The 26,638-nt window shown below is 36.1% G+C and overlaps 1 protein-coding gene across 3 annotated transcripts in view; it reads left to right on the top strand.

The window, feature by feature from the left end:
* COL11A1 (collagen type XI alpha 1 chain) overlaps positions 1 to 26,638 on the top strand; it is a 163,475-nt gene that overhangs the window by 46,060 nt on the left and 90,777 nt on the right. The window contains exons 6-19 of one of the 3 annotated variants that reach the window (XM_072868974.1): positions 5,952 to 6,068; positions 6,340 to 6,486; positions 6,679 to 6,774; positions 8,988 to 9,233; positions 11,829 to 11,891; positions 13,491 to 13,532; positions 13,900 to 13,962; positions 16,776 to 16,850; positions 19,222 to 19,305; positions 19,559 to 19,615; positions 23,105 to 23,158; positions 24,548 to 24,601; positions 24,716 to 24,769; positions 25,364 to 25,417. In XM_072868974.1, coding sequence (XP_072725075.1) covers positions 5,952 to 6,068; positions 6,340 to 6,486; positions 6,679 to 6,774; positions 8,988 to 9,233; positions 11,829 to 11,891; positions 13,491 to 13,532; positions 13,900 to 13,962; positions 16,776 to 16,850; positions 19,222 to 19,305; positions 19,559 to 19,615; positions 23,105 to 23,158; positions 24,548 to 24,601; positions 24,716 to 24,769; positions 25,364 to 25,417 — 1,206 coding nt within the window. The remainder of the gene's footprint in view (positions 1 to 5,951; positions 6,069 to 6,339; positions 6,487 to 6,678; positions 6,775 to 8,987; positions 9,234 to 11,828; positions 11,892 to 13,490; positions 13,533 to 13,899; positions 13,963 to 16,775; positions 16,851 to 19,221; positions 19,306 to 19,558; positions 19,616 to 23,104; positions 23,159 to 24,547; positions 24,602 to 24,715; positions 24,770 to 25,363; positions 25,418 to 26,638) is intronic. The other 2 variants (XM_072868972.1, XM_072868973.1) reach the window with 2 other exon arrangements.

Genomic DNA, 26,638 nt, shown 5'->3' with positions numbered 1-26,638 from the left:
ATGAACTTGGTAAAATAAAGATGCAGTGGCTCCCAAAATATGCCGACTTGGAGGCCTCATGCATCCTTTCAGGCCATGTTAATTTAGTGTCCTTTCAGGTGTTTGACTGATCAGAAAGACTAGCTTTCTGAAGAATACAGAAAGATAGTTATTTTCATGTTTAATTTCATGTTTAATGTCATGTTTAGAATAGCAGTTATCTAACAGCAGGTGTTAAAAATAGTGATCTTCCTAAGTCTCTTTTTTTTTGCATAGATATATAGACTTTTTCTATAAGCAATTAACATAATAAAGAACCTTAACTGTCTTGTTCTCCTTTTGACAGAGGCTGTCTTTGGAAGTTGAAGATTTTGTTCTTATGTCCTTTTGTCTCCTTGCTTTTATCACTTTTATGAACAATATAAGGACTATGTGGTAGAAGAGGCCGTCTTTTAAAGCTTTTAACTTTCCTTCTGCCCTAGGATTGACAACTACTACCATTTATTTACATTACTGCATCTGATTTTTAAAACTCTCATTTTGCTTGGCATCCTTTATTTTGTGGCATTTTGTAAAGTGTTAGTGGGCCTAGAATGTTTCAAAGTCATCTTTGCCTCTTTAGCTAGCTAGATGATTTAACATAATCTTTAGGCAATGGAAAAATTGAGCTTATGACAGTTCTTTGGTTTAGGATTTAGATTGTTAGTTCCTTGTAATTTGGAAAGGTAAAGCAAAAATTGCTAAAACCTACATCTTGGAATGGGGGGGTAGGTTTTTAGAGTATGGGCAGCAGAAGAAGCCGTTTTCAAAGTAAGGCTGTCTTCAGAATATTTAAGTCATTCCACAGTTGAAATAGGCCTTGCATGCTGCTGATCTCCTGCTTCTAAAATTCATCTGATGAAGAAAACAGTTCATCTCTTTAATTGGAATTGCATGATGATCGGGTAGTGTAATATAATCACTCTGGTAAAGAAAGCATGAGGTCATAGTGGAAAGATTTTGTCCCATCAAGAAACAGCAGGTTTTATTCTTCCTTTCATTTGTAAGAAAACAGTCATATGCAATATTCATTACAAGAATGGCTGTTCTGTAACTATTGGTGGTCTTACAAGAGAAGAAAGAAAAACAACAGAAGATTGCATCACATTTGAAGTATGTGTTACCTGATGTCTCTTAGCTGAAATCCCTCACCAAGTTCCAGCTATTGTCCAAGTTGAAGATATAATTTTGAGTCAATCTTTTTTATATTCACGGGAAATCACTGGGAAAGTTAATACAGTTCTATATATTTTGCTATTACTATGAGCACTTGGCGAATCTCAGATCTCTAACCATCCCATTATCTAGCAGTATCAGGGTTTAGGTAAACTTTCATAGACAGATCTCTTGAGTAGGATTGAAGTAATGCTGTACAGCTGTGTAATGCTGTACAGGTATCTTTTGCACTTGGCTAAGTCTGTACCCATAGAAGGATTATCAGAACGATCCACAAGCTGAATGCCCCTTTAAATCCCATTCCAGCTTCTTGATTCTCTGGCTGCATTCCTGGCCAGTAGTATCTTCCTTTGGTATATAGCTAACAAAACAAATGATGCTCTCTTCAACTACACTCTTCATCTCTGTCATACTTGTTTTCATTCCCTGCTTTGATTTCTTGCTAGAGTTAGTAGACTTGACTGAATTTAGAAAGTGGCAGAAGATACTTTTCCATTTGCATTAATTAATTTTGAAATTCTAGATGCTTTCTGCTGTATTTTCAAGAGTCTACTTATTCTCTTTCCTTTGATTAGCAGTGCAACCATGACAGATTTCTGTGAACTCCCCAACTACTGTGAACTGATAGCAAGGCCTGAGATAGCATGGTTTTGCACTCAGAAATGTTAGCATCCAAAATGTGAAGGCATTTTTCTCAAGGTTTGTTGAAGCCTCAAACTGAGTGGGTCATACCTCTGTCTCTGGTCATCTGACAAAGGTGACCTTGTAGTTGTGTAGCTCCAGAAAAAGAGGGATATGTGCCACATATCCAATCTTGACTGTTAATGGCAGAGTAAGTGTGAGTTGCCAGCTTCACAGCAGGTGACTAAAGCACCATTATTCACTCCATTAAATCTGTTCCTGGTGTTTGTCAATTTAGTCCTCATTTAACTGGCCAGTCCTTCACCAGTCCTGTTGTCTCATCTTAAAAACGAGGAATAGCCTTTATCAGGTTGAGTTGACAAAATCATGCTGTGGAGTAAATCATCTTTGTAAAATACATCTTTACACCAGTTAGGGGTGTAGAGATTCATTCCTCCATCTGGACAGATTGTGCCTCAGGAAATACACCTGGAAGATTTTGCATCTATATTTCACTAGTTGCGACAGGACCTGTGCAGTACAGTACAAAACATATTCTCTCTGTTTATTGGCTGGTGTGAAAGACTAGGGTTGCTGGTCTTTCAGAAAGAAATGCCTGGAAAGGAAGGATTGCTAAGAATAAGGTCTTTCTATGTAGGAAGTTTAGGGCTACTGTATATTCCCACTTGTCCCCCTTGTACCAGGGGGACTACAAAGTACTGCCAATTAGAAACTATTTGAATATGTTTTCGGCATGGTGGCCACATGTCCTAGCTTGTAGGTTCAAGAATTTCTGTAATACCCCTCTGATACTGTGCTCTTAAAAAGGAAGAAAAAAAGTCCATGGAGAAGATCTTCACTTGCTTGGCAGTAATCTGATTCCAGCATGGAAACTGGCATTCCCCACTTCTCATCTCTTGTTGGTTTTGTCTGTGTGCCTGCATATCATTGCAACCCAACTGTACCACTGTATTTATGATAATATTTTGCATATGTCAAGAAAGTTTCATTTTCTTTAACAGAAATGAGTGAAGCACAATACCCAAAAGTAAAGTATTTTCTGTGTGATTATGCATGATGCAATAGATCTTTCCACATACTTTAGCATTTTTGTATGAGTGTTTTCTAGTTTTCATTCATAAATGTCTGGCTTTCCAAACTATGCCTCTGGCAGATCTTAGCATAAATATCAATTTATTCACCACTTTCTTTTTTAATACTAACATACTTGGCACAGATATTTTTCCTTTCTTTTTTTTTCCAGTCAACATTTCTCTTTAGTTTGTGCCCTCTGAAGAACTTTTTGTAACCCACTGTTATAATTTTATTAGTCGCATAGTTGGCACAATTCAGCACAGCCATTCAGCTTACCTTGAGGGAAGCCATACTACTGAGATTTGAAAAACAGTTATACTACTGAGCAACACAGTTATATTTTAATTCTAATTGGTCAAAATGAATGCTGGAATGAATGCTTCCAGTTTCAGAGTAGGTCTACAATGCTTACTAAAAAGGAATTTATGTGTCTGGAAGTTATTAAAACAAACTCCTAACAGCATATTTAAATTTAAATCCAACTAAAGAAGCAGTCATTCTCTCCAAAATGTTCCTCCGTTTATCCCTTAAGATACTGGATAGTATTTAACATGGGTAGTGTCTATTGTTTTGGTACCAGTAAAAATTACATATCAGAGTATTTGATTCATGTTGTTTGGCTGAGGAAGCATTTAAAAATATGTAATGGGTTGTCACTGGTAGGGTGGAATGACTGAATTTGAAGAGGTATATTCCACTAAAGACTTTTTTTTTCCTTGTAGGTCACCCTAGTTTGCATAGACTTCTTGACAGAAGATAAGCAAATCAGATTTTATGCATTTGCACACTTTTTTATAATTTCCAAAGAATTACAGCAATTTCAATGCTTTCCTGTAACTGTTTCAAAATGGCTGTTGTGACCCATGTGGTTATTTCTTTTCTTCACTTCCTTTATGTGGCTGCTTATTGTCCCCTAGAAACTTGCCACTGTGTTTCCTTTTCTGGATGTCAGTGGCATACTTCATTAGAAGCAAGTTGTATTGAGTTGCATTTCCAAAACTGCACAAGCCAGAAAACATGTTTTTATACATTTACACATCTGTAAAAATGTATCATCACTGTTCATGAGGCCCTTGAGCAATACCATTTACAAGTCAAAGATGTTTCATTGACTTCACTGGGATTAGGGCTGAATCTTAATTTACTGAACAGGGAGAGAATAATCACATATTACTTACCAGGTTTAAGTCTAAAATGCTGCTGGTTTTGAAAAGTATACATAGAATCAACGTATTTCTGTAATGCCAATGATACCACTGATGAAATCAAAGCATTGCTTACTTTATAGAACAGGCAGATATAAAGCACCAAGATACTTCACAGATAGGATATTCTCCACCTAAGATGATAAATGTTTTGTTATTTAAGTGCAGTTTGACGTTCTTCTATTAATGTGCAATATAGTTTTGGACAATTACCAAAAGTATGTTACATTCTTTCTATATGTTTATCAAATCTCATGACTAACCAAGTTATATGTGCATGAGTATAGAAATAAACAAAAGGACAATCAAATAAAAAGCATCTGACTTCTTAAAAAATCTGTATCTTCTTTTTAAGAAAAGCTGTTGTTCATAGTAGGACTCTGAGGTGTCACAGGAGTGAAGCAACAGAAACCCATGTAAAGTGGTTTTTTTAAGTGATTAAGGCCTTTCAGTGTTAGTCTCATGCTTCCTGAGGAAACCAACTTCTCTGTATTTTCTGCGCACTAAGATCATAAGTACAAGAATTGTATCAAAAGGCTTTGCCAGAGAAAACAGTTAAACCAGTAATTTGGTCACATGGTAGAATATATTTTGGAATATGGATATCTGTTTTAATCTCATTTATAATTTCTTATAAAATGTCAATCTCTTTCTGATGCTGATGGTCTTTATGAACTCTGTGAATCCTCAGAGTCATTTGGAAGTGTAATGTACTAATCTTCTCAGCAATCTAATGAAACAAATAGATATTGTCTTCATTTTACAGACAATGATGCTGACTTATAACAGGAGAAAGGAGATTTCAGAAGTGGCTAGCTCACATGAGGCACATTAGAATATTTCTTCCTAAACAAGGGAAAGCAGACACTTGGCCGGATTCTGGCCACAATTCCACCTTCCTTTGGCTCCCTGGGGACGTAAAGAGAATTGGTAGCAGCCATGAGACTGCTTTAATTTACAGGACCAACCAGTTCCTGTAGCTTCAAGCGTGACAGGAGTGGTAAGATAGTTTAAAGCTGCCCTTTCTTCTCAGCCGTGATGAGTAGTACTTGGTGCACATAATATCTAGACCAGTATCTTTGTGGCAGAGCCAACATTACAGCTCAGGAGTTCCTGGCTCCCTAGATCATGTTCACAACATTACACAAGCCAATTCTAAACCCATTTTCTCTTATAAAAGTTTTGTGGGCCAAATCTTCATTTGATACTAGTTATTATAGATACAGAGCTATGGAGCAATTTACAGCAGCTAAGGATCTGACCTTCAAATGAAATTATACCAGGGAAGCATTTGCTTAGGCAACATGTACCATGGAGCTGCCCTGCTTTTGAGAACTCTCCAGCAAACAAGAGGAGGATAGCCATGGTTATTTGTGAGTTGTGACCTCTTTCCTGTATCTGAAATTATTTACCCTATTCATGTCAGATATTGGCATCACTCCACTCTGCTGGTCACCTGAAAAAACACAGGTAAAAAAGTATAGGTAAAAAGAGGCATTATTTGCAATTTAAAGATTAAATAAATATATGATTTCACAAAGGTCAGTTGGTGCTCCCAGAAATCCAAATTATAGTTGATTCTTCTGTGCAGTCCAATAAAAGAGAGTTTTTTCCTGGCACTACTACTTGCTTTTTTATTACTTTTGTATTGTGCTTTGAAAGAAATAAGAAATTGTATTTTTTCCCCCAAATGAATAACTGTATTGAATTGTTCATACTATCTTAATTTTCTTAGGCTTTACTGCTAAGTAAAGGTTAAGATGCTTTCCAGTATTGCTAATCTAGTTTGCTACCACTAACATGGGAATGCCTGATATTTTTCCATTTGCAATGTAGTACACACCAGAAGATTTTATCGAATATGACTATGAGTATGGGGATGCAGATTATAAAGAAACTGATTCTGTAACAGAGGGACCCCCACTGTTCGAAGAGACAGTAGCACAAACAGAGGTAACAGAATCTGATCTGTTTGTTGTGTGGTGTCCAGCTGTCCCCTACCACATGGTTTGTCAATTTGTGTCTTCTGTATATAACCTTAATGTTTTCCTTTCACTCATTTCTTTACTCTGTAGCTGTAACACTTGCTTTCAGTTAGAGATGGAAGGTCTCACGGCTGACAGCATTCATCTCACATTTGGTTACCCTTCTTTCATTCTTGCTTTCTCAATTTTCTTTACATTTTATTTATGTTTTCCCATTCCATCTTTCATAACGTTTGCAGAAAAAGAAAGCCATGGTCAAAAAGAAGAAGAGGACAGTGGCCGCTAGCTCAAAGGACAAACTCCAAAAGGCCACAACAAAAAAATCTGAAAAATATGCATCCAAGAAGAAGAAAAGTTATCAAGCAGCAACAAAAGGCAAACTAGGGGTAAAGGTAGCCAAGAAATAATCAAGATCTTTCCCAGGCCAAGACTGGAAGATCTCTGATAATAAGAAAAAATATACCTAACCCCAATAGATGAATACGCCTGGCTAATACCATAACCTGAATAAAAGTGATACCTCTTGAATTTTTCCTACAGGATTTTTTTTTAATAATGTACCTTTTCTTTAATACTAGGCAAACGTTGTGGATGGATTTCAAGAATACAGCATAGCTGAAAATGACTATGGGCCCCAGACAGAAGCTCCCTCTAGAACTACTGAAGCAAATGAGGTAATAAGGACTCTTGAGAAAATGATAGGCAAAATACTTGCCCACCAGGTGTGAATGATTAAAAAGCACAAACACATTTTAAAAGGACGAATGTCTGTCTGTGTAAATATACATATCTATACATAACAGCAGTTAATGCCATTTTATGCTTTCTCAGCCAATATCAGAACCTACTATTTTCTTGGGCAGAACTCCCATTAATTCTGTAGAGATCTGCTGAATCTTTAGACTGCAGAGTTCATGATTCTGGAAATCATTCAGTGATATATGCTGTGGAAATGCAGGATTGTTGCATTCAGTGTGGATGTGAATGGAGCTATGTCTAGTATAAACTAGGTTAAATACTAGACATGGTCCTCCTAATCTAAGAGGAATTGAAGTCTCTAATTTTTCCTGTAACTTTTAAGATGCTGCATAAAATAAGCCTAACACAAGACAGAGAATGGCTGCAACCATAGCAGCATATTGAAGTTGAGTCAGAAGCCATCATTTCCTTTTAATAGTTTAATAGTTCTTCAGCTAACAAAACCAAATTACTTGCTTTTCACTGAGGTTCTATGAAACATTGTACTTTGAACTGTCAAAAAAAGATAAAATTATTATTTTGACTTATGGTAGAAACCACATTTTTAGAAAGCCACAATGACAAGCCTAAATATTATTTTAAGATTACTACATCTAAAGCCAGTGCTGATTAATATGTCTGCATATTAATTAATGCTAGTTTTAGAAAAATGATGGCTGATTGTAAGAAATATTTTTTTCATTTTTATTTTACATTTTCCTTTCAAAATGAAGATATGTTGCTTAAAAGATGTACAAACCCCCCCCCCACCCCTGAACATTTGAAAAGAGGAAAAGACTCCCCATTTGTTTTTTGGCTCCTGTGTATCTTGGAAGGTGAAGGTGAATTGAGATGCATTTTACTCATTCTACTGTAAACTGTTCTTGTGTTAAATGTCATGTTTACTTCTCACAAGTTGATCAACAGAGGCATATTTAAATCATTCTGTTTCTTGGGCAATTATAGGCCAATAGTACAATAGTACAGTTGTTATGAGGTAGATCCAAAGTGCTAAATGCTTTCCTTAGTGAGAGCAGTTCTGCATAAAGGCAAAATTTGGCTTAGAATTGGTTCAGATCTGCATTTACTCTAGCTATAAGCAAAAGTTATAGTCCTGTAGCTAATGGAATTAGGCAACTGTTAAATCAGAATCCAGCCTTCTATTTTAATTGAAATATATTTTAATGTCACGGTTAGATCAAGATATTTTTAATTACTCTGGATGTTGATTAGCATTTTAATATATGTTTAAGATCATACTAGTTCATCTTGTCTGACCATCTAGAATAGCTGTCTCATATTAGCAATATCTGAACGTTGATTTCTTTCAAAATTATCCTTTCAAGAGACCTCTGTGACAGAATAAAGCAATCCTCTTTTTTTCACAAATGGTTTTGTACATCTCAAATATAGCATTCTTTTAAACTGCTTTGGTGCTTGTAAGTTGGTTGCTTGGTTTGACAGTTAACATACTTGAAGATGAAAGGTTAGATTTCAGAAATGTTAAAATTAGTCTGAGTTTTGTAGGTGGAATTTGTCTCAGCCAAAAAATATATAAATTGCTGTGACAGACGTGAACCATGGCTTTTTGAGTGGTAACTGCAAAATCATTAACAAGAGAAAAGAAGTTGAATCATTTAGCTCAGCATTGGTATTATGTGTCTATAAAGACAGAAAATAATAAAGAAGGCTGGGCTTAACTAAAGTGATGCTTGCACTTCCTGTACATTGTTATTGTAAAAAGGTCTGAATTTATTCACTGCTCATTGCAGTGCATATGTTCATTCATGAATGCTTGTAAGTGTGAAACCAAGCAGGTAAATTTAGCTATATTTGGCTCTAAAGTAACATTAAGCAAGCAGTACACATAGCGTACTGGATATATTGAATTCACAGTTTTTGGAAATAAAAAAAAAAGCATATGAAAGCATTACTTCTTTGTACTACTTATACAAAGATCTTTTAATTACTCTGAAAGGCTGGACTTCCATTCCTTCAGACTCTAATTAAAAGACAATATGCTGTAGTTCTACTGTTCTTTCTTCTTTTGACAAGTCATCATGGTGGATCAGCATATGCTTACATTGCTTCACTAACAATAACTCACGTATTCCTCCTATTCCCAAATCTTTGCTACTGATATGAATAGCAAAATCCTGTTGAAGAAGTATTTGCTGAAGAATACATAACTGGAGAGGATTATGATAAAAAAACTGAGGAAACTGAATATGGAAGCAGAGGAGTAGACCTCAGTGAATCTGATCTGCTGGTAGATGGAGATTTAGGCGAATATGATTTTTATGAATATAAAGAATATGAAGAGAAACCAACTGATTCCACTAATGAGGAGTTTGGTCCAGGTGTTCCTGCAGAGACTGATATCACAGAAACGAGCGTAAGTTGATTGAAAGCATAACGCAGATTAATTTAATTTAGCGATTCTTTTGTAGTTGTACGGTCTCAGGACTGTACAGAGCCTGATCCAGAGCTCCTTGTACATATTAGATATATTCTCACTTTTGATAGGCTTTGGATCAAGCCCATCCTCTTGTTTTATTAATCCTGAACTTTTTATTTTTATTAAATGCAGGGGTTTTATCTCTTTTGGTGAAGGGACTAAGGGAGGGTTGAAGATGGGAGGGAAAGTAAAGAGGTGGAATTCAAAAAATAAATGATAAAATGAACAATTTTAAAAATCTTTCTAAACTAGAGCTAAAGCTGGAAAGAATGTAAGTTCTAATGCAGGTGCAAGTACTGTAATTAATACTTTTATATGATTACCCTAAGAAGTTGAAATGCATATAAGTGTCTAGAATCCTATGGCTTCTGCTACTTTCCAAGGAGAATATTCATGAGTGGGAAGGTGAAGGTCTGAACCCTTTCATGAAAATAAGCTTAGTCAATGGTGACAGGTTTATGACCTTGCAAGAGTGATTTAACAGCTCAATATATATAGAGGAAGATAGGATGACATGGTGGATCCTGTGAATCATGCTCTTTTTTGTGTGTTTTATAGCTCTCTCTTTCCCTCTGACTTAATCACAGGCTTGACAGCAAGGCTTTAATTTTCCTTTAGTTGTGCCAAGATCCTCATTTACCAGTTTACTGGACTGTGGAAGCTGCAAAGAAAACTAGTATGACTAAGACTGGAAGCAAAATTAATTCCCACTTGGATTTTTAATTGGGAATGCCCTGAATATAGTAGGAAAGAAGAATTTTGTTTGCAGTATTTGCTCAGTCTTATCTTTATTTTCTCCTCACAAACTCCAAACTTCAGTTTACAAAGGGTCCAAGAAATAACAGCAAATGCTGTGAGGTTGCTTTTCTCTGCCAACCTTGAAACCCATACTTGGGTATTTCATTTATCACTCCTTTCTAAACCCTGTTGGGGTCATTGTATTTTTTAATGATCCTTATCTATGCAATGTGATACAAGCTTACTTTTTTCCTTCTAGCACAGATGGGGACACTGTGGCAGAATGACACAGAAAAGGTCAGATTATCTGCAAAGCAAAGAGCCCATAAGGCACCATTTGTGCCTGCATTAAGCAAATGACTGTGTAGACTCTATCCCCTGGTCTAAATTTCAACTTAAAATGCCTTGCTACAAAGCTGAAGGAGTCAGGAAGCTTGAATTAGAACCCAGGCTCTGACCTGTGCCAGCTTTATTACAACTCTCATCTACTGAACCAGACATATCATATCATTTTCCTTTGACATATGGGTGTATTTGGAACAAGTGAAGTTCCACCTTTGATAAAAAAGGCAAGATGAAAAGTACTCAGTACATGGAAACTTTCAAAAAAGGGGCAATATTTCCAAAGATGGAGACCTGATGTAATTTTTTACAACTAATTTTCATTAATATAATAAAACATATTTATCTATACCTCTTGCTACATGATATTTATGAAATACTGCATTGTTACTAGTGAGATCTGTGCCTTTATAAATCAATACAAAATGCACAAGCCACGATTTTGTATCTCTGTTTTTCCTTTCCAAAATATTTTATATTGGAATACTATAACATTATCCTTAACATTTTCAAATCCCCAGCTATTTTAGTGTAAACATGGAATCACTCTACTGAAATAAAAGAAAGCATTTCAAATTTTCATCTGATCAGAGCTGAATTTAATGTCTAGTTTGCAGTGGATATGTTTGCAATCAAGAGAGGTGCTTCTGAAGAAAAATACATATCTCCTGGTTTGAAAAAAAAATCAGTTTCTTTTTCTTTGTTTGAAACTTGAATCTGTCTGTGTTCTGCCGTTAGCGTGTGTTATTGACCTATTGTTTTAGGTACTTCTTTTACCTTAACCCTGAACCCAAAACTTCCTGTAGAGCTGATCCTAAAAGAATTTTGCAGTTGATGCTAATTCATGTAGTTAGGAGGCATAACTGGCTATCCATGAAATATTATTTAAAGTTTACCATGCCACTTAACTCCTTTCCCATTTATGCCATGAAGTCACAGATTCTTCTCAGACTAATTTACATGTTGTGGATGTCTAATAAATTAAATTAGGAGCTTGAAGGGTACTGTCCATATGGGACCAAGGGATCTTTCTTTCCAGCTTACTTTTGGCTTGCTTAACTCAGAAAGACATGAAGAATCCTTGTTAATTGCCAAGAATACATCCATTCAAATAAGAAAAGAAACAACTTTGTGACTTGCACACAGAAGTTTTAGATTCTTAGTCCAAAGTCCTAATGCAAACCATGGGATGCAAACTATTACATCTCATTGGAAAAACTACAAATGGACAATATCCAATAATTTGAAAAGTATGCATGCAGTTTTTGCATTTTTCCATTTCTCATGTATTAAATATTTCTGATTGATATGGTTTGTGTCTGTGATGTTTTTTTCATAGCACAGATCAATTCCAGCTTTAGCTTTCAGTTACAGGTTGCTGCAGTTCTTTATTCTACCAGGTCGTTAGACCTTCTACTTATTTTCATTTTTGGGTCTGTTTTTACTGGCCAGGTGACTGGACATGGGGCTTATGGAGAAAAAGGCCAAAAGGGAGAACCAGCTGTGATTGAACCTGTAAGTACAGATGTGCGTGAGTTTTTCTTTAGCACTATATAACGTATGTACACTGTTGATACATCATTATCAAACCATGTTGTTCATGATAGGATGACAGTAACCTTATCCATGATCTCTGAAACAATCACCTGCAGTGTGGACAGTGTAAAAGTGGTAACAGACAGTAGCCTGTTCAGCCTTCTCTTTCAGTTAGACAAAGGGCTAACTGCATGTTCCTTAAAACAAGGAGAATCTTCTTATGCAGAGGAAAACAGAGCATAGATCTGCTCTTCAGGCCATTTAGTAACTACAGCTTGGACATACCTACAGAGATAGCTTCCAACTTAGGTGCAGGTAACACTGTAACTACAGATTTCAACAAGGGCAAGGAAGTCCCTCTGAGAAGTTAAATAAATGCTTGTACGTTTAACGTGTGCTGGTGCAATCAAACTGCTAAAAGTTTAATTAAACACTTTCTTCAGAGGTTACAACTTGGTCATAAGCACAGTAATGGATCAGTAGCTTACAGAATTTTTCTCATCTTTAAATAGTACTATAGTAACTAAGTGGCTTTTACAGTAGGACAGAGTTATACTGTAGCATCATGCTTGATGATTAGAAATTAAAATGTAACTGAATTTAATAGAAGACATAGATTATAAAAAAATAATCAATTTATAATATCTAGTAGGAGTTGAATGCCAGTGTGGTTTGCTCTTCTAGAATTTTCAAGGACTGCTTTCAAATATGTATTTGACCCAAATAGAAATTAAAGTTTAATCTGGTTTTTATTTTATAGAAAATTAGGTACAGAAATATGAAGTGAAAAAATTAGCTTAAGTTGTAGCCTGATAAAATACTATGATGTGTCATTGTTACCTAAATATCAAAGGTCTGGATTCTGTGATCCAAAAGCTCCCTTTTAATTCTATATCCCTATCCCAGGATTATCATTTGGTTAAGTAAGTTACTGATCACCAAAGTTAAAGGACTACAATACTGAACAAGTTAGTTACAAGTCAAGATTGTGACCTCTCAGTCGTAATCTGTGAAGAAGCTCAGAGCGTGTTAGCTCATAAAACACACAGCTTTTTTAAACCACTGCAAGATACATTTAGTTTACATCCATAATACTGAAGAGGTATCCACTGCCCATCTCCAACATTGTTGGAGTTCACTACAGCTACCTTCAAGCTTGTTTGTCCAGTCCTCCTTCCTACGGAAAGCCAAGTACAAGTGAGGATCATGTATTTGTAGGTCTTACCATGACCTGGAATTTGGACTAGCATCTGCACTCAAAAAAAGGAACTAGGAGGTGCTATAAGACCCACAACATAGAAATAGCCAGAGCTATTAACATCAAATTCTTTAACAGCATTAAAGAAAAAAAAAAATTTTAATCAAGTACTATGAGATCCCTCCAGCCTAGAAGTCTTTCTCACTTTTAAAGCCACACAGCAATTCAGATTCCAATTCTGGTATACTGTGGAGAGAAGATCCCCAGAGAAGTTTATCAAAACACTAAGAAATATTAACTTTAGTAGTTCAGCTAAAAAGATGTTTTATGTTTTTCTCCAAGACACGGCCAATTTAGTATCTTTCTTCATCCCGCCCTAGGGTATGCTCATTGAAGGACCACCGGGACCAAGAGGACCTGCTGTAAGTAGAATAATCATGATTTCCTTTTATTGCCTTTGATTTTCCCACTGTGCTTTGGTATTTGTGAGTTAATGCAATTAATATTGGTCTTATCATAGTTCCCAACTGGTATATTGGACTGAGCGTTTTTAGAAGGGAGTAAAAAAGGATCATCTCCAGCATTTTCAGTGACAGCATGCTACAAGCTGAGTGCACATGAAAATCAAACTTTTGAATGTTGACTATAAATCTTTGTGAGACAAAAAAGTATGCCGCCTTATAAATTATTTTATCCAAATATGCGTTCAACATAACTTTCCAGAGAAAAAATAGTTCAAAAATGCTGCAAGCCATCATTCAGCATAATAATGTCATTCATTTTCTATAGGGTCTTACAGGTCCCCCAGGTCTACAAGGTCCTGTTGGTCCTCCAGGTGACCCTGGTGAAAGGGTAAGTCAGCATGCAGATTATCCTGGGTATTCATGGTATGTCTTGCACTAATTGCTACAAGAGTAAGTGAGTTAGATCCTGATCTGAAATATATACACATAGGTTAAGAAACTTCAGTGGAACTGAGGCTGATTTATTCAGCTGAGCAAATCAACTGAGAATCTGGAAAAACATTTCCTTAGTGGTAGAAATATGTACTGTAAATACAGGAAAAAAGTTAAGTTCCTATTTGTCTATATTCCTCTGTTTTGATGTGAATTATTTTAAAGTATAAGAAAGCAATAGGTGCAAATATTTCATATGGATTTAAATGAGTTTTAAAAAAATCAGTATTACCTCAGCAATAACATGTAGAGATACAGAGAAAAACAAGCTCTTCAGAATCAAAATACACATGGAAATATTGAAAGTGATCAATAATATTTAGAAGAGCTAGGCAGAATTTATTTATCATATTAAATAACATACTTCATGAGAACCCTATCCAATCATGAATAAAATTGAAATTTAACCTATTATTTTAGCCTGATGTGTTCTCACAAGCCTTTTCTTACTGCCACAACTAACACAATTTTGAAACAGCCTAAATATATTTATTTGAGGAAAATATGCTACAAAAAAACTTTTCTGAGTTTTATGAGTGATAGGTTACTGACGAGTCTAGCATGTTCATGCTGTATTTGTGTATAGAAGGTGTTGATAAGATGCTGTTGCTTCAGTGAATAATGAGATAATGTTAAATCCCAACAATGCTTCACCTTGATAGTCAGTCAGGATCCACACTTCTTTCATAGTTCTTTCCTGTAGAAAGAACAGAACAACTAAACAACATATTTTGGAATTTGAACTTATAAAATGGGAATTTTAACACATTGTAATGCAATAACTACTGATAATACTCAGTTTTTTAACTAATTGCTTACTGAATTAATCATAAGGAAATTCTTGACTAAACACATCATGTGCCTGTCATGGAAAAGACTTCATGTTTTATATAAAAAAGGACACACTACACAAATAAATAATTGTAGAAATGAGTTACCAAACTCATGAGAACAATACAGATTTCTGCAACCAGATTCTGCTGTCAGATTCCATCCTAATTAAATAACATGTCGTACTTTAAATTTTAAACATATGTGGACAGGTTTGGGTTTTTACTTAAACAACAATCAATGTATATGAATAAAGGCTCTAGCTCTTGCTATAACTATTATGAATACTTTTCATCGTAGGTAAAAAATTTAGAAAAGTAACATTCTGAGAAAATTACCACTCAGGAAAAGCACATTGCTTAATTTTAAAAAGCCCACATTAATACCTAGAATAATTGAGAATGTTGGAACTACAGAACAATTAGTTGAGAAATCTACCACTTTTTGTAGTTGCCTATGGTGCTTCAGCTTTTGTACTAAATTATTATATCATTCTAATCCTAATAATGGGTATAAGACAATTGAGAAATGAACGAACATGCCGTTCTGGAGAGGACTATAAGTGGCCCCACTTTTACTTACTTACTGTAGGGATGAATTTCCCTCATATAAAATGGTACAATGAAAGAAGAAAGTGAAAGCTAATCTGATCTTCAGTTTCATCTTCAGTAATCTGATCTTCATCTTCTGATCTAATTTTTCAGTTCTAATCTTCACAAAGACTCATAATTATATGGCATAAAGCCACTGCGCAAATGCATTTAATTATTTTTCTATTTTTTAACCTTAACTCAAAATTGCCTGGATATATAATGGTTCTTTTTAATAATTACAACATTTTATTCAATATTTTACATCTGAATTAGTAATAATTCTCAATTTAAGATTTATCTGTAGCGTGTTATTAGTAAGAAATTATTTTTTGATGCTTCAGGCTTTTTTGAAAAAAGAGCTCAAACAGACTTAGTAACAGACTACTGATCTTAATTCTTGAAGAGGGAAAAAAACACCAAAATTTTTCAGATCAGCTTTCCCATTGTTGTGCTCAACTCCTGAGCAGCAGAAGGAACCAGTTAAGACAGTTTGATGTTTGTTGGTCTGTCATTGCAACCCTGCAGAGAGTCGTTCTGGTGAATGAGTACTTTGTTTGGCAGACATGCAGCAGGCAAATGAGCACTCCTGATGCAGGTCCTTCCTGCCCTTGACAGCTTCAGCTAGTAAAAATGCAGCATGCAAATTGCTGGGAGGAAAGGTGCAATTTTAAATCTAACTGTTGTCACAACAGCAATATTTATCTATGCAGCATGTTGGATCAATAATCGTGAGCATCATGTACACACATTGGTACATTTCTTCAACTCCACCTTACACAAAAAGTTTAGCTCTTTTTAAACTGTAAGGGAGAATTAGATTTCATAAAAAACAGATTTCAAGTCATAGCTGCAGGACTTACGTAGCCTTTGAAAATTAAGCCTACTCAAAGGGTTTAAAGAGAATCAGCAGTGTTAGTTCTCTATATCAAATAAAGCAAACACTGGAACACAATGCAAGTCTCAGCTCAGCCCAACCTATGAAATCATGAGCAGAGCCTCTGTAATTAGGTACTCCGAACTCCATTTTTTAATATAATTTGTAAGTAAAATAATTAAAGAGAATAGTTTTCTTCCCTATTGCTGAATGTCTTCCCCAAACTCAGGTCTTTAATTACCTCACTAATAAAGAATAACATTCCCAAACCATTTGCAAAGAGAACATTAAACCTCCAAGTGTGTCATTACGAATACAGGTGTCAGTGTGTGTGAATGACTCAAAAGGTTTATCTTATATAACTATCGTTTTGTTCTCATCCCTTTTTCTCTCATCCCTTTCTTCTCTTAGGGTCCCCCTGGTCGCCCTGGTCTCCCTGGTGCTGATGGTTTAGCAGGTCCCCCAGGTACCATGTTAATGTTGCCGGTAAGTTGTATTATGATTACAGGGTAGCCAGCCTCCAAAAAGAGGAAGCGTGTTTCAAGAAATGTATACGTGTTTTCTTTTGTAATCTGATTTTGTCTTTGGAATAAGAGATGATACAGTTTCTTGTATGGTGTGAGCATTTGAAGATCATATGGTACCTTTTTTCCCTCAAACAAAACATATGTTTTAGCTCCTGCATGGCTGCCAGATTGGAACCTAGGTGAATGTATTACACTCACTGAAATCCTCCTTATATTTTCAACAGTAACTATTATTTGCTACTATATGTCCTAAACAAGGAGTTTGCTGTTGCACAAAGCGCATGTACTCCCAGCAGGCGTGTGTGCTTTCAAGTCTCCTTGACATGGAGAATTTTAAGCATTCCATGCTTAAAATTGGACTTCAGTGTCCTCTTTGAAGAGTCAGTGCATCCTTTGAATAGAAATATATGCACATAGCCAGCTCTGCTCCCAATGGAGTCAAAGCAAAACACCATCTGTTTCAGCAGGTGGAGGAACAAGCCCAAAGCTGTTAAAGTATCTTGCAGCTTTGTGGTATGAAAAGTACTATATGCATGGAATTCATTATTCCTAAGTGTAGGTGTATATGTGAAAGCTCTGATGAGTACTGCCATCCCAGAGAATTGATAAACCAACTGTAAATGAAGGGACAGTATTTCTGGCAAGTAAAGTAAGTAAAAAGCCTTGGAGCTATAGTTGCTGCAGTTCTGATACAGGAGGCAGAACTCCATCAGTATCAATGAGGAAAGGATGATTCTGTAAAGTTTATTTTCCATTTATGAAAAAATCAATGGAAGTTTATTAAAATAAGCTAATGTTTTTGACCTCATGCTTGCACCAAGTTCTGTTATCGCAGCTGGCTGTGTAACAGAAATATTTGTTTACCAATAATTAGTTGATGGAAAAATGCCACTACTCCTGAGGGGAATTATTCCCAAATCATTTTTCTGTCTGTAATTGCTGTCTCAGTTTGCTCCATTAAAGGTAGTAAGCGTGGACTAATATTTAACCTATCAGTCACTTTGGAGCTTTATTTTTAGATGACAGTGAATATCACCGCAAGTGATTTACCAAGTCAAACCAGAAATTTCTCGGTAAGGAAGGAACTGGCTTCAGATCTCCCAAATTCCAGCCTAGTAGTTTAACCACCATCCAGAATTCTTTTCCACATTTATAAACCCCACTGAGAAACCGCTATTCTTTTATAACAGATGACCTGCTCACTAGCTTGAGAGCCATCCTGGTAAACAGGTGGAATCGAATCTAGCAGTGGCAGACTATCTTGTCACAGAGACATTCAAAACAGCAAGTAACATGTGGGAGACACCTGTTGTGGGATGTGTGGCTCTTCATCATCATGCATGGGGCTTGAATTCATCCAAATGGGTTCACCTTTTCAATAGATACAAGACAATGAATTTAGGCACTTTTGCGTGGAAAAATATTTTGAAAGTGTCGTTGATTCCACATTATGCGGATCCCTACAAACCACCTGGCCTCTTTTCAAATGATAGAAGGCTTGATAGTTCTCATTTTAGAAAAAGTCAGGTGCGCATTTGTGGGGGCTTAAGGCAATAACTTTTCCATGACTTTCCAAAAAAATCCTTCCATTCTGATATGACTGCAGGAGAAAGACCTCAGTTACCATGTCAACTCTGCACGTAGGCAAACTGAACAAAATGTTGTGAGGAGTGAAAGATTCATGGCCCTGATTTCCAGCGTGCCTATGCCATACCTTTGGAAAGCTGTGCTTCTTGTTGCAGCTTAGTGTCCCTGCAACATTGCAAAGCTTCTGCCAGCAGTTTCATGAGCAATAACAGTGCAGGAGTGCAGCAATGAGTACTTACATTTTATTCTGTAATTTATTTTGAAATCGTCAGAAATTACACAAAACTGTTTCATTTTAGATACCAAACATTTTTCAAATTGAAGTCTGCCTTAAATTGAATTACATTTTTCTGTGGGTAGCTACCAATGTACAGAGAATTAATTAATTTTGATACATATTTTTAATGAGGTTTTGCAGATAATTAGAGTCTATTTTGGCCTCTTTTTGAAACAAACAAACAAGCAAACAAAATGAAAAACAAAATCCTATGAAATGAAGAAAGTGTTGCTCATAAGGGATTAGATTTGCACTTCAGTTCTAAACTATTACTAATGACTTAGTATTCATGCTTGATCCAGTGGCCTCAATGCAGCAGTCTTCGGAAGTTACTGGAATGAACTAAACACTGAGACCCGGTGTCTTTGAAGTGGTTTACAGTGAATAACAAGTATGTTGCAGTGAATAACAAGTATGGTTTTAATTTGATAAATTCTGAATCCTTTTCTTGTTTTGATACTTGCAGTTCCGCTTTGGTGGAGATGGTGAGAAGGGCCCAACAATCTCAGCTCAGGAAGCTCAAGCACAAGCTATTCTTCAGCAAGCTAGGGTGAGCACAAGGAGCCTGCAAACAAAACTGCCCCAAGGGTACAGCTCCAAAAAAATTTCCATTTTATATCATGCAGGATGTGAAGTAAAGAGCTCTAAGCATCATCTTATCACAGTAGTTACCTTTATTGACAACTGAGTCAATGATGGGGGCTGTTTGCTAATGCATTATGAAATTGTATTAATATAGAATTTGTATACTGGCTGGCAGCTTTTTCTTGATACCTGTTGTTTTGTTCTGTTTGTTTTCTCAGATTGCTATGAGAGGTCCACCTGGTCCCATGGGACTCACTGGAAGACCAGGTCCTGTGGTATGTAAACAAAAGAGGGGCACAGGTTTAAGAACACAGTAACACAAGTCCATGGATCTCATTCTGGCCTTGCCTACACCTCTGTATTTGTACTTATTTTATTTGAAAAGAAACTGATATAATTAAAGCCATAGTTTGTATTCTTTCAAGGTCTGCAATGCAACCTGAATACTAAATCAATTTTTATTGTAGATTTTGGGGTGTTTGGGTAGAGCACACTGGTAGACTTACAAAACTAGCGAATAGTTTTGCATAAATAACTACATATGCCTCTACAGTCAGTCATGTCTGTAATAATATTTAAAAAATTTCTTGTGGTAAATATGGAACTCTACAGAAGGAGATACTAAAGCAAGAGTGTGCAGAATGACCTGGGCTCACTATTTAAGCTGAATCTGGAAAGTTCTTAAGAGGCGTTCCTATAAGCAATTAAAATCCATATAGATTTCTAAAAGAACTGTACTTTTTTCTTCAGTCCTGAATTTGGCTTGACTGCTAATACCGAATGATCTGGAAAATAGCCATGTGGATGTTAAAAAAGCTTAATATTTGTACAAAGTCTGTACATGGAACACAATAGTTTTTCTGATGACATGCAAAACAACTTCTTGATCTCAAATAGATTTGCCTCTGTAATCCCTACAAACACTTTAAAAGAACAATACTCACAATGAAAGCATAAAACCAGGTAAGAAGCTCAGCAAGCCACTCAGCCACAACCATAGCAGCATACAGAGAACACAGCAACAGAAGTTGCTGGAGGCCACTTGTTTTTCTCCTCGCCTCAGGATGCAATAGCATTTTCCTCCAAAGTAGTTTCCTTCCACTCATCCCATTTGTGAAGATTTGGTCATAACTTAGAAGTGGTGAGACTGTAGTTATAAATATGAAAGAAAGTTATAAATATGAAAGAAATATGGTTCCTTTCCCTTCTTTTGCACTTCTTTCCTTCTTTAATGTGATACTTCAGCAACAGCCCATAGCTGAACAGTAACAATGAAGTCCTCCCCTTCCAGCCTTCTCTTTTTGCCTCTCATCCTCACCCTCCTTAATGTACAGTGTCTGTTAGTTTGAAAGCAGGAGGCAGATGGACAAACATGAATATAGCATCCTACTACTACCAACAGAAAATACTGGCCAGATTATTGTCCACCTCATTGTGTATAATTATAGCAGCACAATGCAAGTGAAAGGTTGCCTCAGTGGCTGTTGCTGCTATTCCCTCCAGTGACCACTTTTATTAACAAAGATAACCCAGGGAGATGTAAGATAATTACATACTGTTGAAGGAATATTTTAGGGAACATAAGGAATACTCTGGATCATGTTCTTCCCTGATCCTTGCAGCTTAACATTCTCTTCAGTGACTCTTGAAAGCTACATGATACTAAAACTGTTGTAAATTGTATTCTCGGTTTGCTTGGTAGTGCTTTGCCTCATCTTCATATAGCATCAAAAAATCTATTCCAGATTATGCTGTGCTCCAAATTGGCCAGTCTCATGAACCCAGTCTGTTTATCTAGGTGACATTGACTGTTTTCAGGTAAATTTTAGCTAAATATCCCACCAGAATCTCACTTGGTCCCCAGAAACTGAAATCACTGGACTTTACTTATATTTTTAAGCAGACCTATACAAGAGCAATTCTTTTCTAGAGTAATTCTTCCAAGTAAATAGTTGCTACTAAGCAGAGAATTTGGTTCACAGACTCCTGATTGATCATGATTAGGTATGCAATACTTACAAATAGTCAAACATTTTGGGTCTATTTAACAACCTAATACACTATTTCCGGAAGTGTATTTAAATCAAGAGACCTGCAGGATAACCTTCATTCTATATAGACAAAATAACTATAGAACTGCTGTAAGCATGGAATTCATTTGTAAAGACTGGTATAATATTGACAGTGGGTTGTATACCTTTAGCTGAGGTATAACCTGGCCTTATACTCATGCTTTCATGTTTTAAAAGCCGTCATTAATTTCTGTATGCAAAGTTCAACGAATGAGTAATATTAATAGTTGTTTTGCTTCTAAGCCACCAGGAGGCTCTAGAAATCCAACTCTTTGATCTGGCAACATTTTTGGCCTACAGTTCCAGAAGCAACTACAGATTCTTGGTGTGTCAATTGTTTGTGTGCCCAGCTTATCTAAGAATGAAATAGTTGGAGCTTTTACTCTTAATATGAATTGTATTTTGTTAAATTATTAGTAGCCAATAAGATACATTTAGAAACATATCAGTTATTAAAAATCTTAAACATAGGACTGTCAAAGCCCCAGTCTAGCTTCAGCTGAGTCTGGAGTTCACATGCTTAATTAACATAGAATAAAAAATAAATTTCTGCCTACAGATATTAAATGTAATCAATTATATTAATTAAAAGCAGAGCTTACAACAGGGAAACCCAAACAGACAGTCACCACCTACCAAAGCCACTGTTCTCTCCACTGCCAGTACCAGCTCAGGATCTGATTTTCAATTTGCTTAGGACTTGATTCAGTAAGTTCAAGGTCAGTGGGAATCTTTCCACTCCAGGATGCTAGACTCAGCACTAAGCCAAGCCATGAGACCAGTTCTTTCTTTGAATGGTCGCTATGGTGCATATAGGAGGATTATCAATTTTCCAAGGTCTGCAAGATTTATTTCATATTAAATACATACATTTGGTCATGACCTGTTTCAAGGTCAGAAATGCAAAAATTCTTTTGCCCATAGTAGTAAACTCCAGTATGTTCCTTCCCTGAGCCTGTATTCTATGTGAGCATGTCAAGATTTTTTGTCTATTTTTGTGAGACCACTGTTAAGAAAACACAAACTTACTTTGACTAGTTCTGCCACAGATGTACAGTGTCTCACCCTGGATAAAGATCTGGTTTAGGTCTGTTTATGAGTACAACTTACTCTGAAAATCTGTATCATCATTTAACGATAGTAAAGGATGCAGTTATATAGATTTTCCACTTCTTCAGGGCCAGATGTACAAATACCTTGATTAAAACATCACTGAAGTTCATGACAAGATTAGGCAGGGTATTTTTCATTGACTATAATGGTCTTTGGATTGAACTCCAAGACTCTGTTATTTTCTGTACAACACAGAAATAGATAAAGGTAAAAAGAGGTGGCTTTCATTTCTGTTGCCTTCCCTACAGCAGATGCACTTCTGTTTGCATGACTTATGTTTTTACTGGGCCCATATTTAGCTCTCAAATATAATATAGAACAAAGGGTTATATTTGATCCCATTCAAGTCGATGGGAGTTTTCTTTGGTAATAGAAAGATTTTTGGCCCAGTTAGGCCCACTGTCTAGACAATGATATATCGGGGTATATCTGCAGATTCAAATGCTGAATTCACACCTCCTAATGAATAAGGGATTGTTTGTTTTTTCTCCCTGTAATTAATGTATAGAAATAGATAGTAACATTAATTTAAAAAGGTTTTTGTATATTTACACCATATGTTTTGCTTTTTTCATCAAGGGTGGACCTGGAGCAGCAGGTGCCAAGGGTGAAAGTGGTGAACCAGGTCCTCAGGTACAATAATATTGCCTGTTATGCTTGAGCTTGTTTATCTTTAAGAAAATGCATTCATATCGCTTAGAAGAAATCAATCAATTATATGCTTTCTGCGTGCAATTGAAGAAAAATAGCTTTTACAATACTATCCTAGTTAAATGCAATAGCTCGATTGTTCATTTTGAAATATGAAAGTAACAATCTTGATATAACAAAGAGCAATTATCACAGGTAGAGTGTCATCAGTTGAAAACCTGTTTTAATATTGTCACTTCAGGCTCTTTTCTCTGTTAAATATGTCAGTCTGCAATTGTATGACCTTGGGCTCTGATCTTATCAGATCTCATAAGGTGAAAGAGGTTGAATTTAGTTGGTAATTAAACTGGATATTTTCAAGAAAGACATGACATAGCAAGAATAAGTCTTTAGGAATCAATGCATGGTTTTCTTCTCAGGTTACTATTATATCAGCTCCTGTGCAGTGATATTAAAGAGCACTGAAACACATTGAAATCTTTCAGCTTAAACCTAAAATTAATAGGGGGTTCTTAAAGAAACCATGATAGGAGTCTCTGGAACAATGATTTTGCCAGATCTCAAGTGGTATCATGGATTTTCTACATTATTAAGTGCCTGTCTTAAAACTCCACATGGATATTTGCAGAAGAAAAATAAAGCAATTAAACAAAATAGCACTCTGAACAGCTGGTCAGTCTTCCAGTTTCCTTACTTACATTTTTAGTATTTTTTCTCTTCCTACTCAGTATTTTTGTGTGGTTAGTCCTTACCATTGCTATTTTCACCTGAAGAAGATGCATTTGGTTGGGGGATGAGAAAGCTTCTACAGAAACATATGCCCACACAGTCATCAGTGATAGTTACATATGTTTGAAAAGTGGAATTAGGTTTTTCAGTCTGGGGTAATTTGGTCTCCATCTAGTTAAAACTGTGCTGTGTAAAGCTAAGACCGCATGTGAGCTGTTTACCAGCACAACTCATGTTTATGTATGAGTTAGGGATCTGAAATAAGCACTCTTTAGTTTTCATCAAATAATTATTATGTGACTAAAATAATTTTGGCATGAGAGGAAGAAGGGTTTTCAAACCACAGGACTGAGATCTTCAAAGCCATGAAAAGAATGTAAGAAGGTTTTGTGTTAAAAGGACCAATTATGCCATGTATAGTGCCATCTCGTGAAAACTAGTGTTAAAATTGGTAGTGCTAAGGCCAGTTTGGATGCCCATGTTGTATTAAAACTAATGGGAATTTGGAAACCAGAATCCATCTCCCGGGAAAAAATGCAGCTTTGTGTATAAAAAAATCTTATCTTGTTCTTAAGGTGAGATGTTTAACTAGCTTTTTGCTGACATGAATGTGATTCTAAGAATTACACTCTTTAAATTCAGGGTCCTCGTGGTGTTCAAGGTGCCCCTGGTCCAAGTGGAAAAGCTGGCAAAAGGGTAGGTAGTGTATGGATCAATCCTGCTCTGGGTAAATAGTTTCTATTTAAATATATTTAAATAATAACTGATTCCACTGCATTTTCAAATGTTTGCCCCTTTGGGTTTCTGCAGGGACGTCCTGGAGCTGATGGTGCCAGAGGAATGCCAGGAGAACCTGGTGCAAAGGTAAATAATAATGAGACCTGAGGCTTTATTTCAGTCTTGGAATGGGCTAGACAGATTTTATGCAGGTACCACAGTTTCTTCCAGGCCAACCCAAAATTCTTCTCTCAAGTGAAAATACTGGGGTTTCAGATACCTGGGTCAGATGCAAGAGCTGAGAATGAATCATCCATTTAAAATATGGTAATTAATGGTAATGGCTAGTAGTCTGACCTTGAAGTAACTTCATTCTTGGCACATGATTCCTATCCCTCTGAGTCAGTTTCTAGTTACAGAGTATCAATAATAGTAAAGTCAGTTTTGCAACTGCAAAGTGCAGCTAGAATCAAGCTTTTCATGTCAATGTAGACTTCTTTTTATAAATAGCATAATTACAGCACAGTGAAAAAGTTGGTGTGGCATCTTCTCTTGCTTTAATGCATAGAAGCAAATTTTATGAGTTTGATTTACGTGCTCCCCTCCATGTGTTTCATTCAATAACAAAAGTGTACATACAACCCAGGGTAAAAATTAACTTTTAGAGGGAAAGCACAATTTATTCAGAGTAATACAGAATGGAATAGTCATTTACTAAAACTGTGATTTCTTCTTTCCTAGGGTGACAGAGGATTTGATGGTCTTCCTGGCCTCCCTGGTGACAAAGGTAACAGGGTAAGAAAAACATGTATATTTATACAACAACAAATTGATACCATCACAGAAATAATGCACTATTCATTAAGAATATCACTAAGAACTACAGGGGAAGTTAAAACAGAATGTCAGCTTTTCACACTACAGAATAATATCTATATTGTCAGGTAATGTATTCCTCATTAAACATTTTAGTAATATCAATCAATCAACTTATCTATATATTAATGATTTAAATATATTTTCAGAATTCAGATCACATCTTCAGCTAGGTTTTGCTCCAATTTTTCTTAGTAAAGGAATTTGCCTGTTGGATTTAAAGTGATTGTTAAAGGAAATAGTAAAAGGAAAAGGAAATTAGCATGAAGTTTCTGTATCAGGAGCATGACAAATTTTAACCTGCTGAGAAGCTTCCTCAAAAAATGCATTTGAATATTTGAATTGCAAACTGAATTGTTTAGCATGGGTTATTCCAACAACTGCAGCTTAAAGAAAGATCAAAGTCAGGTCAGATAACTTAGGAAAACTTGAAGTAATCTCTAAAACAACTAATGTACTTGCTCCTTATGTCATACCAATCTGTAGGATGAGACTGCATCTTTCCCTACAAAGTGCAGAAGTAATCACAGCAGGGGATTTCTGCTTTAAATTATACCCCTAATGTAGATGCTAGTAACAACATACTCTACTGAATGTACCTCCCTTACTGTTGTCCTGGTAAGTGCAATGCACCGTAAAAGAAACAGTGAGTGGGAATGTCAACAGAACCATTCCCATATGTGCTAAACTTTGATGACAAAGGAATGATTATAGCTCTCACCTTTCAACGGGTTAGCGCACTTGCTGCGCTTCCCAGAAAATCTCAACTGTCTTGGCTACTGGCCTGTAATGTAGTTCTATGTAATAGCATCTAAAGATACTATTTTGAGTTCTGTTTGCAATGGGAAAAGAACTTCTAGTGTCAAACAGAAATGTCTTGATCCTCTTTCATCATTCCCTTTTACTTAAAGAGTGTAAAGCAGTCAGCGCATCACGTCATGGAAATCCAGCTTGACCAGCAGAGGGCGCTAGACATTAAGCTCTTGCCACCACTTCACCCTTTGAAGGCTGAGCAGAAACTGCTTCGGTCAGGGAACGTGTGTCTGCTTTCCAACCTGGAATACTAGAACTGTCTGTCTGCGGGACCTTCCAAGTCATAAAGAAATTAATTTTTTTTTTTGCAAGTATTCTATTCGTTTC

The sequence above is a fragment of the Ciconia boyciana genome, chromosome 7 (genome assembly GCF_034638445.1).
Source record: "Ciconia boyciana chromosome 7, ASM3463844v1, whole genome shotgun sequence".
Taxonomy (NCBI): domain Eukaryota; kingdom Metazoa; phylum Chordata; class Aves; order Ciconiiformes; family Ciconiidae; genus Ciconia; species Ciconia boyciana.
Note: the sequence above shows the minus strand (reverse complement) of the source record. Positions and strands in the feature narration are given on the sequence as shown.